General features: G+C 33.5%; 1 protein-coding gene across 1 annotated transcript in view; it reads right to left on the bottom strand.

Moving 5' to 3' along the window:
- Positions 1-1409: 1409 nt before the first annotated feature.
- The window catches only part of LOC127834185 (opsin-5-like), a 79870-nt gene continuing 66338 nt past the window's right edge, over positions 1410-14941 (bottom strand). The window contains exon 7 of the mRNA XM_052359827.1: positions 1410-1553. Coding sequence (XP_052215787.1) covers positions 1410-1553 — 144 coding nt within the window. The remainder of the gene's footprint in view (positions 1554-14941) is intronic.

Consider the following 14941-nt stretch of genomic DNA (forward strand, 5'->3'; position numbering starts at 1 on the left):
TGCGATACACGCGATGAATTGCCTATGAATTTGATTTGGTATCCGAATGTATAAACTCGTCCTGTGTCGCGCTTCCATTGAAATGGTTCGTTGTTCAACTTCCATTCAATCTGAATGGCGGCGACCTAACGCTCTCAATGTTAAGCGTTCGCCAAACGCATCGGCCTGAATTTGCTATTAAGGAGAAAGTATATGATGGGGTTTGCGACGGTTGATGATTTAGCCAGTAAGACAGAAACCACCACGTGTCTCATTGGCAGAAGGTGTGCGTTACCGAACGCCGACCACATAGAGACGACTGAATATGGCATCCAGCAGACGAGAGAGCCCCACAACATCGCGAACGTCATCTGCGAAATGAATCAATATTAAAACATGCAGCCCAAAAAGGCCCATGGCATTGAAAAACTTGATCTATAAAAGTTATGATCATTGATATCATTACACCATGCAATAAATAATGCACAAAGACTAACCATAAACAACAGACGCCAGATTCTAAATATTTGTACGTGCATTTTAAGAATTACTAAATACTGATAACTGCAAACTGGCCGTAGCCTTTCCCTTTAAATAAATCTAAGGATATTCAATAAATCTGGCTTAGAACTAGACTTTTGAATTATGTCATAGTGATAACGTAATAAAAATTAAAGGCCGATAAACGATAATACTAATTTACACTGACAATTGATATACGGCGGTCGCAGTTGTGAGTAATTCTTGCTCGTGTTTTATAGCGAACGCATTACTGTAATGTAGCTTTAGGTGAGTTTGCCATTAAAACAATTATTTCGTGTTGAGCGTGTCTTAAATTATACATGATATTGTTTAATTGAATATATTTTAGAATACGATGTTTTTGCCAAAAAGGCCATGTATACACTTTGGGTAAAAAAATACATACTTTAATGTACGGAAAACAATTGCTGCTACGGCAATCCCTTCGTAGTATTGAAAACATACCGCCATGCGAGTCAACACGTGTCTACAGCAATTTGTTTGCATGGCCATACGAGTTTATTTCTTGATGATCTTATTCAGCTACAGCCATGCATTAACCATGCATTAACTGATCCGTTTTGTTATTGATAATTATAAACTTATAGTGTGCGCTAAGGATTTTAGGCGACGCTTGCTTGTCAACCGTTCGGCTTTTATTAATTGCTAATACTGAGAACAATGAGTCTTCTTCTTTTTTAAATTAAATCAGATCTGTGTATGTCAAATAATACAATCCATTACTTATGTCTTTTATGACACATGCCTCTCTTTTGGATAGTTGCATCGCGTGATACCTTTGTGAGATATGACTCCCTATTGGAGAGTTGTATCGCAAGGTACCTTTGTGAGATATGACTCCCTATTGGAGAGTTGTATCGCAAGGTACCTTTGTGAGATATGGCTGCCTATTGGAAAGTTGTTTTCCGTTTATCAATCGTGATGTCGGAGTATCGACACTCGCCTTTGAAATCTTCCAGGAGGTGAGCAATATCTGGCCGTAGGGGAACAGTATCAAGAGCTGCCGGCGTCATGATGCAAAAGAGGGACACCTACAAAAATATGAACAAACATAAACACAAGGTTACATTATGATTGATGATTAAATGTAAGGTAAATTGTCCATTTGAGACTGATTATCTGCAAGTATTAATATTTGCTCGGCTTAACATTGAAGACTGGATGCAAAACGTCTTAATTAATTGAAAGCATTGGAAAGTTTTATATTTTTAATTATGCAATACATTTTAACACAGACTTACTGTTATCCGCCTTATTAGACATACACACAGAGTTTCTTTCTCAATACACAAGACGGACTTGGTTCCCAAAGAATGTGAAAACCACATCGTAAAACGTCAAGCTTTCCATGTAGCTATTACTTTTTGCTCACAAATAGCATACGTACAACGACAATTTACAAATCTGAAGCATATTGTTTTTTAATTTTGATAATTTTCCAAAACGTCAGATAGGCCCATTTAAGTCCCTTGATGTAAAATTAGAACATGCGATAATTATTTCCTGGACGGAACAATAATTCGCTTAATCGTAAGGTTCACGAAAGAAACTACTCACTTTAAAATGATAACAACATTTTAACTGTGTCATGTGAATACAACTTCAAACAAGAGAAAACTAAAATCCAATCGTTCCAGTTAAAAAGTGAATATAATGAACAATATTTGACAAGGATAAAATTTGGAATTCATACAAATATCCAGCTTAACGCTACCACACTGTATCACAGAGTTTTTTATATATTTAATTATCTTAAAAATTCCCCAGTTAATATGTAATGTATTAGCTACACTGAACCGCTTAAATTCTTTTCTTCAATTGTGTTCAGTTTTAGTTTTGTAACACAGTCGAAATCAAAATACTTTTTGGCGTTCGTTAATATTGAGTAAAATAGATTTCAGTATGGAAACCTGTATATGTATTTTACATATATTTTAGAGCACGTGTGCATACAGATCAAAAGATCAGAGTCAGGTCAATATTTGCAAGCTAAACGTGCAACCTTTCGCTCTGTAATTCAGATTGTTGAAAAAAGTGCGAACACCAACATATGTGCTCATTATTTTCAGGTATAAGCCTTATACTTATGTTTCAGTGTTAACTGTAATTGTTTATCCCATAATCCTCATTGTGTGCGTTATCAACGCTTGGTTGTGTTCCAGGCTTTGTTCCAAAATAGTAATGTCATTGCTCAGAAATTCGCTATTACGTATCAGTCAGTCTAATCGCTTCTCAGACGTTAGATATTAAGACATCAGTCCAGACAAATCGTTGCACAGAACGTTATTCGGAATCGACAATGCGTTCCTATGTTGTGGCCTCATAGTAATAAGTCGTTGAAATTAAACTTTGATGAGTCGAAACAATGCGTAATATCACATCTTTGGCAAACTATTTTATTGTGAGAGATACGAGAAGAAATAAATGTCGGTGTCTGAGATTCCCTTATAATGTTTAAAAAGCTGAATAATGACTAGTCCTAGAAGGCATAATATGATTAGGACTTGTGTTGGGTACTGAGAGAATTGCTCCGTCTTTAAACCATGAACGATTCAATATTATAAGTTTCTGCGAATCCACACATCTGATAAATGGTTCGGTAATTGACTTATATACTTTCAAAGGGTAACTGGTTATAGTTGGGGAAATATTTAACGCTCCGATAAAATGGAAGGCGTTGATTGATTAAATTGTTTGAAGATTACTGTGCTACATAAACTCTATACCATATTATGTATGTATATCTTTTAAAAGATAACATTAAATAAATCGTACAAACACGTCATTTTTGTTTATTAAAATGTTTTAAGTACCAAACACGTTACGGCCATAGCCTTCATAAGTAGTACATTAATATAAACAAATACAAAGGAAGTGACGTCAACGTCATACAATAACGTGACGTCGTTTGGCGGAAAAATATATATAGTATATAATATTACATATTACATAATACAAAGATGGATCTGTGATGATACAACAGTCTATTAGTTATAATATAATTTATAAAACAAATATAAAATATAAATATTTAAAAAGCTAATTTACATAATTTTAGTATTTTAGAAATATATTATTAAATTTTCTTAACTTGATAGATGTAAGATACTTAGCGATCTCAACTGAAATAAAATGCGACTATTTTTTTGCATTAAAAGGATAATGATATGATGGAAGGTATACAAGAAATTATGCCAGTGTTAGCATTTACTAAACAAAAAAAAATCTAATTTACCAATGATTTTGCAAAGAACAGTTCCAGATTAAAACTATCTGAAATTGTATTTGTATTTTCACTTTCAATATGGTTCTTTTTCAGATCAAAAAGATACAGAAAATAGAAGTGTTTGGCTATTCATACCCATTGGTTATTTTGTTGTGGTTCTATTAGTCCTAAGTGTTTCATGGTGGTGTTTGACCTGCAAGCAGAACTGTTTACATTCATGTAAGAACCTTTTTACGTCATGCATTATGCATTAGAAACAATTAACATGTGAACACATTCAATTATGTTCCTCCAACTGAAAACATTTTCACCACAGTGTACACTTTCCAAGTAATGATCTTTCCAGTTTCACCCAAGAGGTCTACATGATCTTCATCTGTGTTTCTGTCTGGCCTAATGGTCTGCCAGTGCAAATAAAATATGTGTAATATATTCTTACATATGTGTACATTTGTAAGAATACAAATCGCTTATCTAAATAAGTTTATTAGGATGTTTACATGACAGAGTATTAGTAATAAAGTAGTCACTAAAGAATTCATAAAATATGTCCGAAAGTGCCTGTGTTTGTCTGTAAAACTAATTCCTGCAATTTCTCAAAAAGAACTTTAGATACTAAGAATATCCTCTTAATAATCCATCGCAAACACACACACTCGTTACCTCGTCCAACGACTGCGTACCCGATGATCTGAGTGACGCAATCAGGGGCGAAAGGCCAAAAAAGTTGTCCCTATGTTCTAAAACTATCTGTGGAATAAACCTTATCTAAAATATCCGTGAAGAAAACCTTATCTTTTCTGTATGAGTCCTATTTTGTTCTGTACATTTAGCTGTACGATAAAATAGTTAAAAATACTAACTGTTTCAAAACATTCATCGCTGACGTTAACTTCAATGAATGTTACGTAACATAACTACGCAACTATTCCCAATCATTGCGCGGTAGACATTAAACAAAAATCCTTAGAATACACGGCTGAGCCGGGCCGAGCAGTGATAATCGGCCCGCAGGAAGCATAACGGCCTGAGGGCTTTAGCGACATGGGGCAGATTATCACTGTCCGGCCCGGCTCAGCCGGGTATTAAACGTCTATAATATGTATCTTACTTTTATACTTTATTATAGATGGGCACAGATTTTGAGTCATACAATCATACTATTTTGGTCCTTCACTAAAATTTATAAAGAACCAGCTTTCCGTACTTATATTTTCATTGAATTGTTTACGCAATTTATGTACGTATCTCATGTGACGTTTTTTAAATGACGAAACAAGCTAGACGCTGTGGATTTAAGCACAACAACAATTCGGACTTGGATGGTTTTTATTTAACAGTTAAATATTGTTTAAGCACCACACGATTCGTGTGTGTGTTTACGATGGATTATGAATGTGAATGACAGTGTTGGGATATAAAACTAAAATGAAACTGGTGAGACTGCATTTTCAATTTCGTTAAAATGTCGAATGTACTCGAATAACGCGATGTTTTGATGAACAATTGATGGATTAAATTTAAGAAAAGTAGAATCAGTGAATTGTTCTTTAACTGTTCGAAGGAAATCGATGTTGAGTTAAAAGGGTAATTTCTTTGATGAATAAGTCGTTTCCTTGTCAGTCGATCAAAGAATGTCTATTCACAAAAAATTGCCTGCTTGCATCCAGTGCGTTAACATGGAAAAGATGGATGGCGATAAAGACATGTGTCCAGAATTTTAACTCCTAATGGAAGCAAATTAACCTTCACGAAAATATACATGGTTAGAAGATCAACACAACTTCACGTAGGTTTCTACACATTTTGTATATTTAAAAATGGCAGCTATTTTTGTTTTCGGTATTTTACAGTGATGAAACCAGAATTGTAGTTTGAACACAACCGTCTGTTTTCTACTTGAATGTGTAACATTTGGAACGAGGCTTATAGCGATATTTTGTCTCGTTACTCTTCTTTTACGTGGAATTCTTAAGGACTATTTCGAGTGCCGTAAACGGGAAAGATCACAATTGATATTACTACGCAATGTAAGATTCAGCTAATTTAATGTGTTTTTTCTTATATTTTATAAATTAAAGACTACTATTTTTATTCGATCAGAAATACATTAAATACACAAATATTGTATGATAAATAGAATACTATTTTAGTGTGATTGTGTCGAGCCATGTTAGCCTTTCTGAGACGAGTGGGATAAATATATTTATATTTATTTTTTGTAAAACGAGGTGGTATAATTATGTGTTCACGAATAGTCTGATGGAATTACTATAAAAATGAATGGGAATTTTACACTCACACACACATATTTATTTGACAATGTCGTTTATAAGTATATTGTAGTTGTGTATGCGTCCTCGTGCGTCTGTAACACATGCCTTTTTCAAATATGACTTTGCATGAATATATTTACACATTATGCGAGAAATCGGTACACTGGTACACAGGGTTTTTATTAGGAAGCTGCATTATTGTAAATTGTATGAAATATTATCATATTGGGTAGGGACATTCGTTAACTGTTTGCTTAGTTTTCAAATGCATGTACTCTTTTTAACTTGTAAACATGCATATTCTTGTAAAATTACGAACGAATAAAATAGTGTTACATTTGTATTGTGATATCATGAAATTATATATTTGTCTGTATTCCTCATAAGTTTCCTTTGTTTATTACCGAATGGCACCGATCATTGTGCGCGAATACAAGCGTTTAGCAGCGTTCAAAACGACAGATAATAATAAATACGCAATATGTACCACGTGCTAACAAACCAACGTTCTCGATGTGTTTGCTTATATACAATTATCACTGGCTCAGTCACCTTTTGTTATTGTTGTCCTTTATTGGATATATGTGATTCACAATGTTTTCGCATACTACGTTAGATATAAATGTCTCTCCCGATAGTGTTTCTGTCATTAAGGACATATTTATTTTTAGAATAATCATTGTTAAACCAGTAGGTCTACAAATCACATTTACTGGAAATGGGTTCATTTGCAAGGCATCCGATTCATCAGATTTAGCTGTGTATATCGTATTTTTTTTAAACGTGATCAATGTATTATACTTATTTAGTAAATGTAACACACATTAAATGGATGAACTAATATAATACTTTATTAATGCCCAATATGTGTATGTTTGATGTAACAACACCAAAAAAAAATCAGGTTCAATATACATTAGCTATGAAATACTCGACAGATAAGAAAATCGGCAGTTTGTAAACACTGTGCAATTGATACAGTGGGGACAGTGGTCTAGTGGTAAGATGATGGGCTAGTGATCGAAAGGTCCCTGGTTCGAATCCCTTTTTTGAGCAAAAAATTAATTTCACGCTTGCTCCTCTCCACCCAGGTGTATACATGGGTACCTGTGAGGGAAAAAAGTCAATGTGCCGTGGCTGCCTGGTGCGCCATATGTTAACGGACGACTTAAATCCCAGTGATCGGGGGGTTGATTGTGAAGTCGGCTGAAGATGTATATCGAAGCAGTCTTTAAACCGCACCTTTAACCTTTTTTAGTATTTTACCGGTCAAAAACAATCGGTAAATAAATAAAGAAAGCAAACACACTGTCATGCGTCTGCCTCTTTGTAATGTATAACAGATATTAGAAATAATTTCACTGCTTTTTAAACAATGATGGTCAATAATTACAACGACAAATTATATAATAATGCATCAAGGGCATGTACATGAAAACAATCAAATCTTGAACAGAACCGGTATATAGACTATACTATCTTCTATATATGCTTCTTGTCACAAATTGTTGTAGACGATTTTTCTTCTTCATTATTTCCGGTATTTTCTTTCAAAACTTCGTTTTGATCGTTCGAATAACGTGTAAACATGTAAGTAACCAACGTTTTATTTATGGATGCAAATACTAGTAAATATGTGGCACACAATGTATTCATGTTATGCTTTTATGAGTTGATATAGCTGGTAATACTGTTTTTAATTTTACCAGATCATTTTAACTTGCAAAAGTCCTTCATAACCAGGCTACCACTGTGTGTAATTGACTTGCAACAACCATGCTATTTAATATGTTGGCATAGCTTGAAATACCGTTTATATTTTCACCGGTTTTTGTTAAAGGGCCGTCCAACAGATTTTGGCATGTATTGAAGCTTGTCATTAAATGCTTTACATGCTTTATATTAATAAATTTAAACATTTGAACTAAACATCTTCTGTAAAAAAAGAATACAATTTTTAAAAAAAGGAAAAAAGTAAATCTCAACAGGGCTCGAACCACTGACCTCTGGATTTCTGGAGTCCTTGCGTAAAAAGCCTCCCACCTAGACCACCCGACCATCCACGCTCATGTTTTGAGCGGATTTATTTTATAACTATATTAGCAATCCTCGTAGTTTCCCAAAATATCGTTTCGCGTCGATACGACGCTTTATCTGTTGGACGTCCCCTTTAAACTTGCATCAGTCAATCATAACAAGGCAAACAATATGATTATTTGATTTGTTACAATCATGCTAGTCAATTCTTTCCAAAATTCAATTATAAAACGTGTTTTTAAAGTCTGTAGCAAGTGTTTTTCTTGCTTTAAAAGAGATTAATATGTAAAGTTTGCTCATACAATGGGGCATTGCTATCAGTTATCTGACAAAGAGGACATACATTATATCAGGTAAAACTTCAGCTATTACTAGTGCATTAGTCGCACGTAGGGCATAAAATGTGACAAATTATAAAAGGCATAGAATCTTAAACCGTCTTTATTTTCAATATTAATTGTTTTACTTGACTGAAAGGTGTCAGACACTCCCTTCAATGGCATGCTAAACTCCAATCTTTACGCAGAATTTTCGTTTAATGCTCTCCCATACAATCTCTGCTATAACAAGGAAATCCTAACAGGTTCGGTAGGATTTTATGTGTTTATTTAAGTATGACGTTATGAAATAAAGCATAATATTTATTATATTTTCAAAAATAGTGCATACGTTTATGTTCATATTAAAACAGTAAATTAAACAAAGTAAAAATAACAACGGTAAAATTATTGTACCATTCTTCTAAGCTATCATCACGTTATTGGTTAGGAAGGCAGGGATTTGATCCAGCTATACCGGCTCAAGTCAAATCTCCGCACGAAAGTAGGCTATACCTTGCTGTTTGACCGCTTAAATAGGCTTGTAGGTTTAAAAGCCGAATGTCAGTTGTTTCATTCATGAAGACTGACATGTTTATTGCCTGTAGGTCAAATGCATTAGGATAACAGAGTTATTTCCAAGATAGGAAATGATTTGCTTCAAAATACATGGAAACACATAGTAAATATATAACTCACGAGTGTTCATATAATTAAGGTTGTTTTATTTTTCGTGTGAATATTTATTGCTGAACTTATATCAGAATTTTTCGATTCGTGTCGGTAAACCAGATGATGTTCTTTCTGCGTAGACAGTGGCGAATTTCTAATTTAATTATCTGTAAAAGAGGACATTTCACCCGTGCAAACATAAACGGCAAAAAGCTTATAAGTCGCACTAAATAATTGACACGTTGTAAAGAGATTTGACCTCTATAAAACCAGGAAGTTGGATGTTTTTTCTCTTTTGGTATGACATTATTTACAGGGTTCATTCTCTGTGTCTTTCATCAATTTTCTTGCACCACTTATTTATAACCGTTTAAAGTCTGCTTATAATCAGTATAAACACTCTCATTTTCTTCCTCCAATATCAACGTTTGTCTAATGAGTTGAGTTTTATGTAAAATCAACTATTCAATCAATATTCTGTATGAGCTTGTTTGGCCTCAAAAATGATGTTCTTAGACTATATGTGTTGTTTGTTTTTATCAAACATTGTCAAAATGTAAAAAATGAATATTTAATCAGTTGATGTTGAGTATTTCTATAATGACAGTAATAATATTCGTTAACAAAGATTTCTTGAATATTTTCTCCTTTTTGTTCCACGTTCACTTGAAAGACTTTCAGATGGATTTATCAATCGATCGATACTGCAAACTTAATAGGGTTGTATAATGTAATTTCATAAGCAAATCTCTGTGCAAGCCATCGATGGGATATAAGCGATGACATTTGTTTTGACATAACATTTTTTTGCAGTGCTAATAATTATATTCGATGATGTTTATGCGTTTAAACTTGGATATTTGTATTCTCGTTAGAAGATTTAGTTTTGGAAGTTTAAACCAATGGTTGTGTTCATTATCTAAAAGAAACAGTTTCAAGTTTTTTCGTAAGCTGCAACCTTATGCTCAGTAGTTCAGATCGTGTAAAAAAGTGCGAACACCAACATATGTTCTCATTATTTTCAGGTATAAGCATTAAACTTATATTTCAATGGTAACTGTAATTTTATCAAATAATCCTCATTTTGTGCGTTATCAACGCTTGGTTGTGTTCAGGGCTATGATCCAAAACATAATGTCATTGCTCAGAAATTTGCTATTACGTTACAGTCAGTCTAATCGCTTCTCAGACGTTAGATATCCAGAAAATTAGTCCAGTCAAATCGTTGCGCAGAACGTTATTCGGAATCGATAATGTGTTTTATGTAGTTGCCTCATGGTAATAAGTCGTTTAAATTATACTTTGATGAGTCGCAACAATACGTCATATCACATCTTTGGTACTATATGTTTCGCGTTCTGTGGCAATCTATTTAAATGTAAACGAGCAGAAATTAATTGATGGTGTCTCAGATTTCCTTATAATGTTCAAAAAGCTGAATAATGACTAGCCCTAGAAGGCATAATAAGGTTAGGACTTGTGTAGAGTACAGAGAGAATTGCTCCATCTTTATACCATGAACGATTCAATATTAAAGGTTGTCTGCGAATTCACACATTTGATAAATGGTTCGGCAATTGACTTATAAACTTACAAAGGGTTAACTGGTTTTAGTTGGGGGTATTCTCCGATAAAATGGTAGGCGATGATTAATAAAATTGTGTGTAGATTACTGTGTTACATACACTCTATACCAGATTTTGCATGTTAATCGTTAAAAAACTAATTTGCAGATTGTTGGTATGTTTAGAAGTATATTATTTAAATTCCTTAATTTGATAGATGTAAGATACTTAGCGGTCTTAACTGAAATCAAATGCGACAAATGTTTGCATTAAAAGGATTCTTGTTTTATGATTACCGCGCCAGGATTGGACATAGTTGCGTAGTTATGTTACGTAATATTTATGTAAGTTAACGTCAGCGATGAATGTTTTGTAACAGTAAGTATTATAAACGATGATAATTTAACGATTATAATTTATAATGCATATGATAACGAGGCCCTTTTGTTAAAATCGATATGCCTATTTAGAGGCTACATTGACAACATTTCCCCATTAAATATAGACCCATGAATATTTGCTCTTCTTAGAATTATGTTTATCTTGGAATACAAGTATAGTGATATTAAAGAAAAACATTAACCTATTTAAGAATAATTTTAAAACCATACACTTTTATTCTAACCCACAACATGATAATATTACAACTTAACCTTTCCGTAAGCAGAACAACTCATTGATCCATGTGCCTCTTATTGATTTTGCGTTTGCTACTTCCTACCTACCACTTAGCCCCTGCTTTCCCGATTTGTTTCATAATGTGTATCAGACAATAATAGTTTGATAATTTGCTTTATGATACTTTAATATTCTTCCATTTGCAGACAAGTCCCATTTAGCCGTCGTTATGCCTTAATGATGTATATGGAACGTAGCTTTCGCTGTTTGAACATGGGATATATACGGTTGTCTTAGACATAAGCACCATATGCCATCATTACCCTCATTCTCTGTTTTGTATTGTGGAGCTTGTTTGATCCTTGATATTAACATTTTTGAAAAATAAATTTCATATTTGGCATGATATCTGAAGTACAATTATAAAGTTCTTGAAAATTAATATCGTGTTTGATATTATATTTTGCCATACAATAACCTTAATTTTGTTGGTTATGTCTTAAAATGACTTGTTCACAGTTTGGAACAATGAAAGCATAAAAATAATATACTTAAACAACGTGTTTCGCATGTTCAAACAATAACAGTAACATCCCTTTCTTAGAAATACATTTTATATACAAATTTATGTTGGATACTTTGTAATCATTAATCGAAATTATGTTTAATTATGTTCGTGTTATTATATATATATATTTACTTTTGTTAAAACGAGGTGGTATTCACAAATTGGCTTATGGAACTACTTTATAAATTAATGGTAATTTCACACTTATACAATCATCTTCATTTGAACATGTCGTCCTTAAGTATATAGTAATTGGGTGAATAAAAATATTTGTGTGTGCGCCAGCGTGCGTCTTTAACACATGAGCTCTTCATATAGGACTTGGCACGAAATTATTCACCAAATATGCGAGAAAGTCAAGTGATTCCGAGGAAGCTGCATTATTGTCAATTGAAACACATATTATATGATATAGGTAAGGGACATTCACGAACTTATTTGCATAGTTTTCCAATGCATGTAGAGGATAAGTGAAAACCTAAGAATGTAATTTTAACAACACATTTGCGTTGATATATTGATTATATAAGTGAGCATGTATCTCGGGAAAGAAATCAAGCAAACAATTAAGTTATCCAACTCAAGCAACCATACACTAATACGAATTCTTGTTCACATCATCCAATTTCATAGAACAATACATATACACGCATGATATGATGATTAATTCTGGAATCCTTCCATATAAAGAGCAAGGGGAGTTCATACCGGTTTGAGTGCTATCCGAACCTCAGTTTTACCCAAAAACTGTATCACCAACACAATTCGTGCCTAAAGTCAGTATATGATGGAATCTTTTTTACATGTGCAGTCAATGACACTTACATGTAACAACGTTATGCGTGAATAGGAAACTAAATAACTACTTGTAGTGTACTATTAAAATGATTAAAGGACATGTTTTAAAGTTATAAGTATTCAAACAAATATTCTAAAACATAGAACATGAACACCAGGCAAATACATACTGCGCCTAGATGTTGACGGACGACTTATGGCCAAGTGATCAGGGAACAAATGTAAAGCGCCTTTGAACGTACATACTGTATGAAATGGGCGCTATATAAATGTGGTAAAAACAACAACAACAACAATAACAATAACAACACACGAATAGAAATTATTTTTTATGTTCGCTTTAAATATATATTTATAATGTTAACGACACTCAAAAACGTTTGTCGAAATGCATGAACATGTACTAGGTTGAATACAGAAAAGTTTATGTTGCGAGGCTTAGAACGCCGGGAGCGCGAGCCTTGGCGAGCGCTTTCGGTGTTCGAGCCGAGCAACATAAACTTCTCTGTATTCAACGCTAATCCTAGTATTCTATTTATCCCATTTGATTTTTTTTCAACCTGACATTTAACATAAATAGATCTCATAACCTTAACAATAAGTTTAATCCAATATGGCGGCGATTGCTCGTGGCAAAATGATGTCGATGTCAACATACATTTACACCATCGACGACCTTGACAATTTCGACGAGTAAACAGACAATTGCAGCGACGGACACTTTATTTGACTTAATATACAGGGCAAAACGTTTTCCGACGTCGGACGACGAATTTAAGGACGCGCAGAACGTGTTTTTTTATATAATGTTAGGGGTATACCGTGTGTGATCCGATGCATCAATGGCGCCCATATTATTTCCTCGAGAACAGGGAACGACAAAAGTACAAACAAAAACCAAAATACGTTCGAACTAGTATTTTACGTTTAATTATCCTTTAACATCCATCTAGTAATTCATTTAAATCAATAATTGACGATTTTCATCTAGGGTCTTTAATAATTATTTTAGCATAGTTAAATAAAGACCCTTATGCCATCCTATAACTATATTCAAATGAGTTTACGAACTCAATAAACTTTCTTCTTCGTCACACGCTACTTCATGTACTCTGTGTACATTACGTGTGTTAAAATGAACCGAAGCAGTTTATCAAATAATAGCCGTTGGTAAACTCGGTTGCATTTGCAGATTTCTGCATACAAACATAGTTATGTTTTAACTTGCACAATGTTTATTTGTCTATGGTAAATGCCCTTATTGTACAAGAAAATAATTTAATATATAAATACACAAAGAATAGAAAACATTCCATTACATAACAGATAAATGAGTGGATAATACCCGTGTACAAAATGGGACGTTCCGAATTCCAGTGTGGTGTTATTTTTACCGTCTTATACTTTACACAGCTCTATGCCAAACGTGCATTAAATCGGAAAGCAAATATTGCAGATTATTTATGAATTGTACGATATTTGTATTGCTTGTTGTACATTCTTAAATGTCAAACATATATTCATGGATCATAAACAATGCACGAAATAAGGAAAATGTGATAAATTGACACTTCAAATATGTCGATAAACAGTACATGTACTTGTGAAATAAGTCGCGTTTATAATAAATCGTCAACATTTTTTTGGGGGGAAATGACGCAATAAGTATGTCATTTTATGACACCATCAATCAGCTGATTCATTATACGGATGGCGAAAAATTATGTCATATGACTAGATTTAAAGGTTGATGGTCGTATAATTTTGAAGCTAAAATTTTCTCCACTTTATTTCTTATGAAAAATCATTCAGAGGTAAAGTAAAAAGTAGTCCGTGCACGCGACAGGTATATCCCACAAGGTTGAAAACAGGCTAGTATATTCCATAAGGTGTTATACCGTCAATGTCGCGTTCGAAATTGGATAAAACGCCTTACTCATTAAAACTCGTATATTCTAACTCCAACTCTAGATCCCACAAATGTTATAAGTAATTTGCATTTCTCGAATCGTTACATTTTCAAGTACTTTACAGTTTATTATTTTAGGTATTTAAAATTATTAAACCATTTTATTAAATAATATATTATCTTGAACGCGAGTATTTAACATTTATACTATCGCATTCGATCGCACTGGAAAATTAGCATTTTTAAGGTCGGCTTTCTCTTTAAAATCGGTAATCGGTTAAAGGAGGTCTCGTGACCGTAAAATCTACCTTTGTGAACTCACGTGCTCTGAAGGTGTTTGACTGTATTTAAGACTATTTACTGCGAAAGTCACAGACAAACGTTTTATCGTAAACCTGTCAGTAAATTACAGCTTTACAAGCCATTGAGTGCT

The sequence above is a fragment of the Dreissena polymorpha genome, chromosome 6 (genome assembly GCF_020536995.1).
Source record: "Dreissena polymorpha isolate Duluth1 chromosome 6, UMN_Dpol_1.0, whole genome shotgun sequence".
In the NCBI taxonomy this organism is placed as follows: Eukaryota; Metazoa; Mollusca; class Bivalvia; order Myida; family Dreissenidae; genus Dreissena; species Dreissena polymorpha.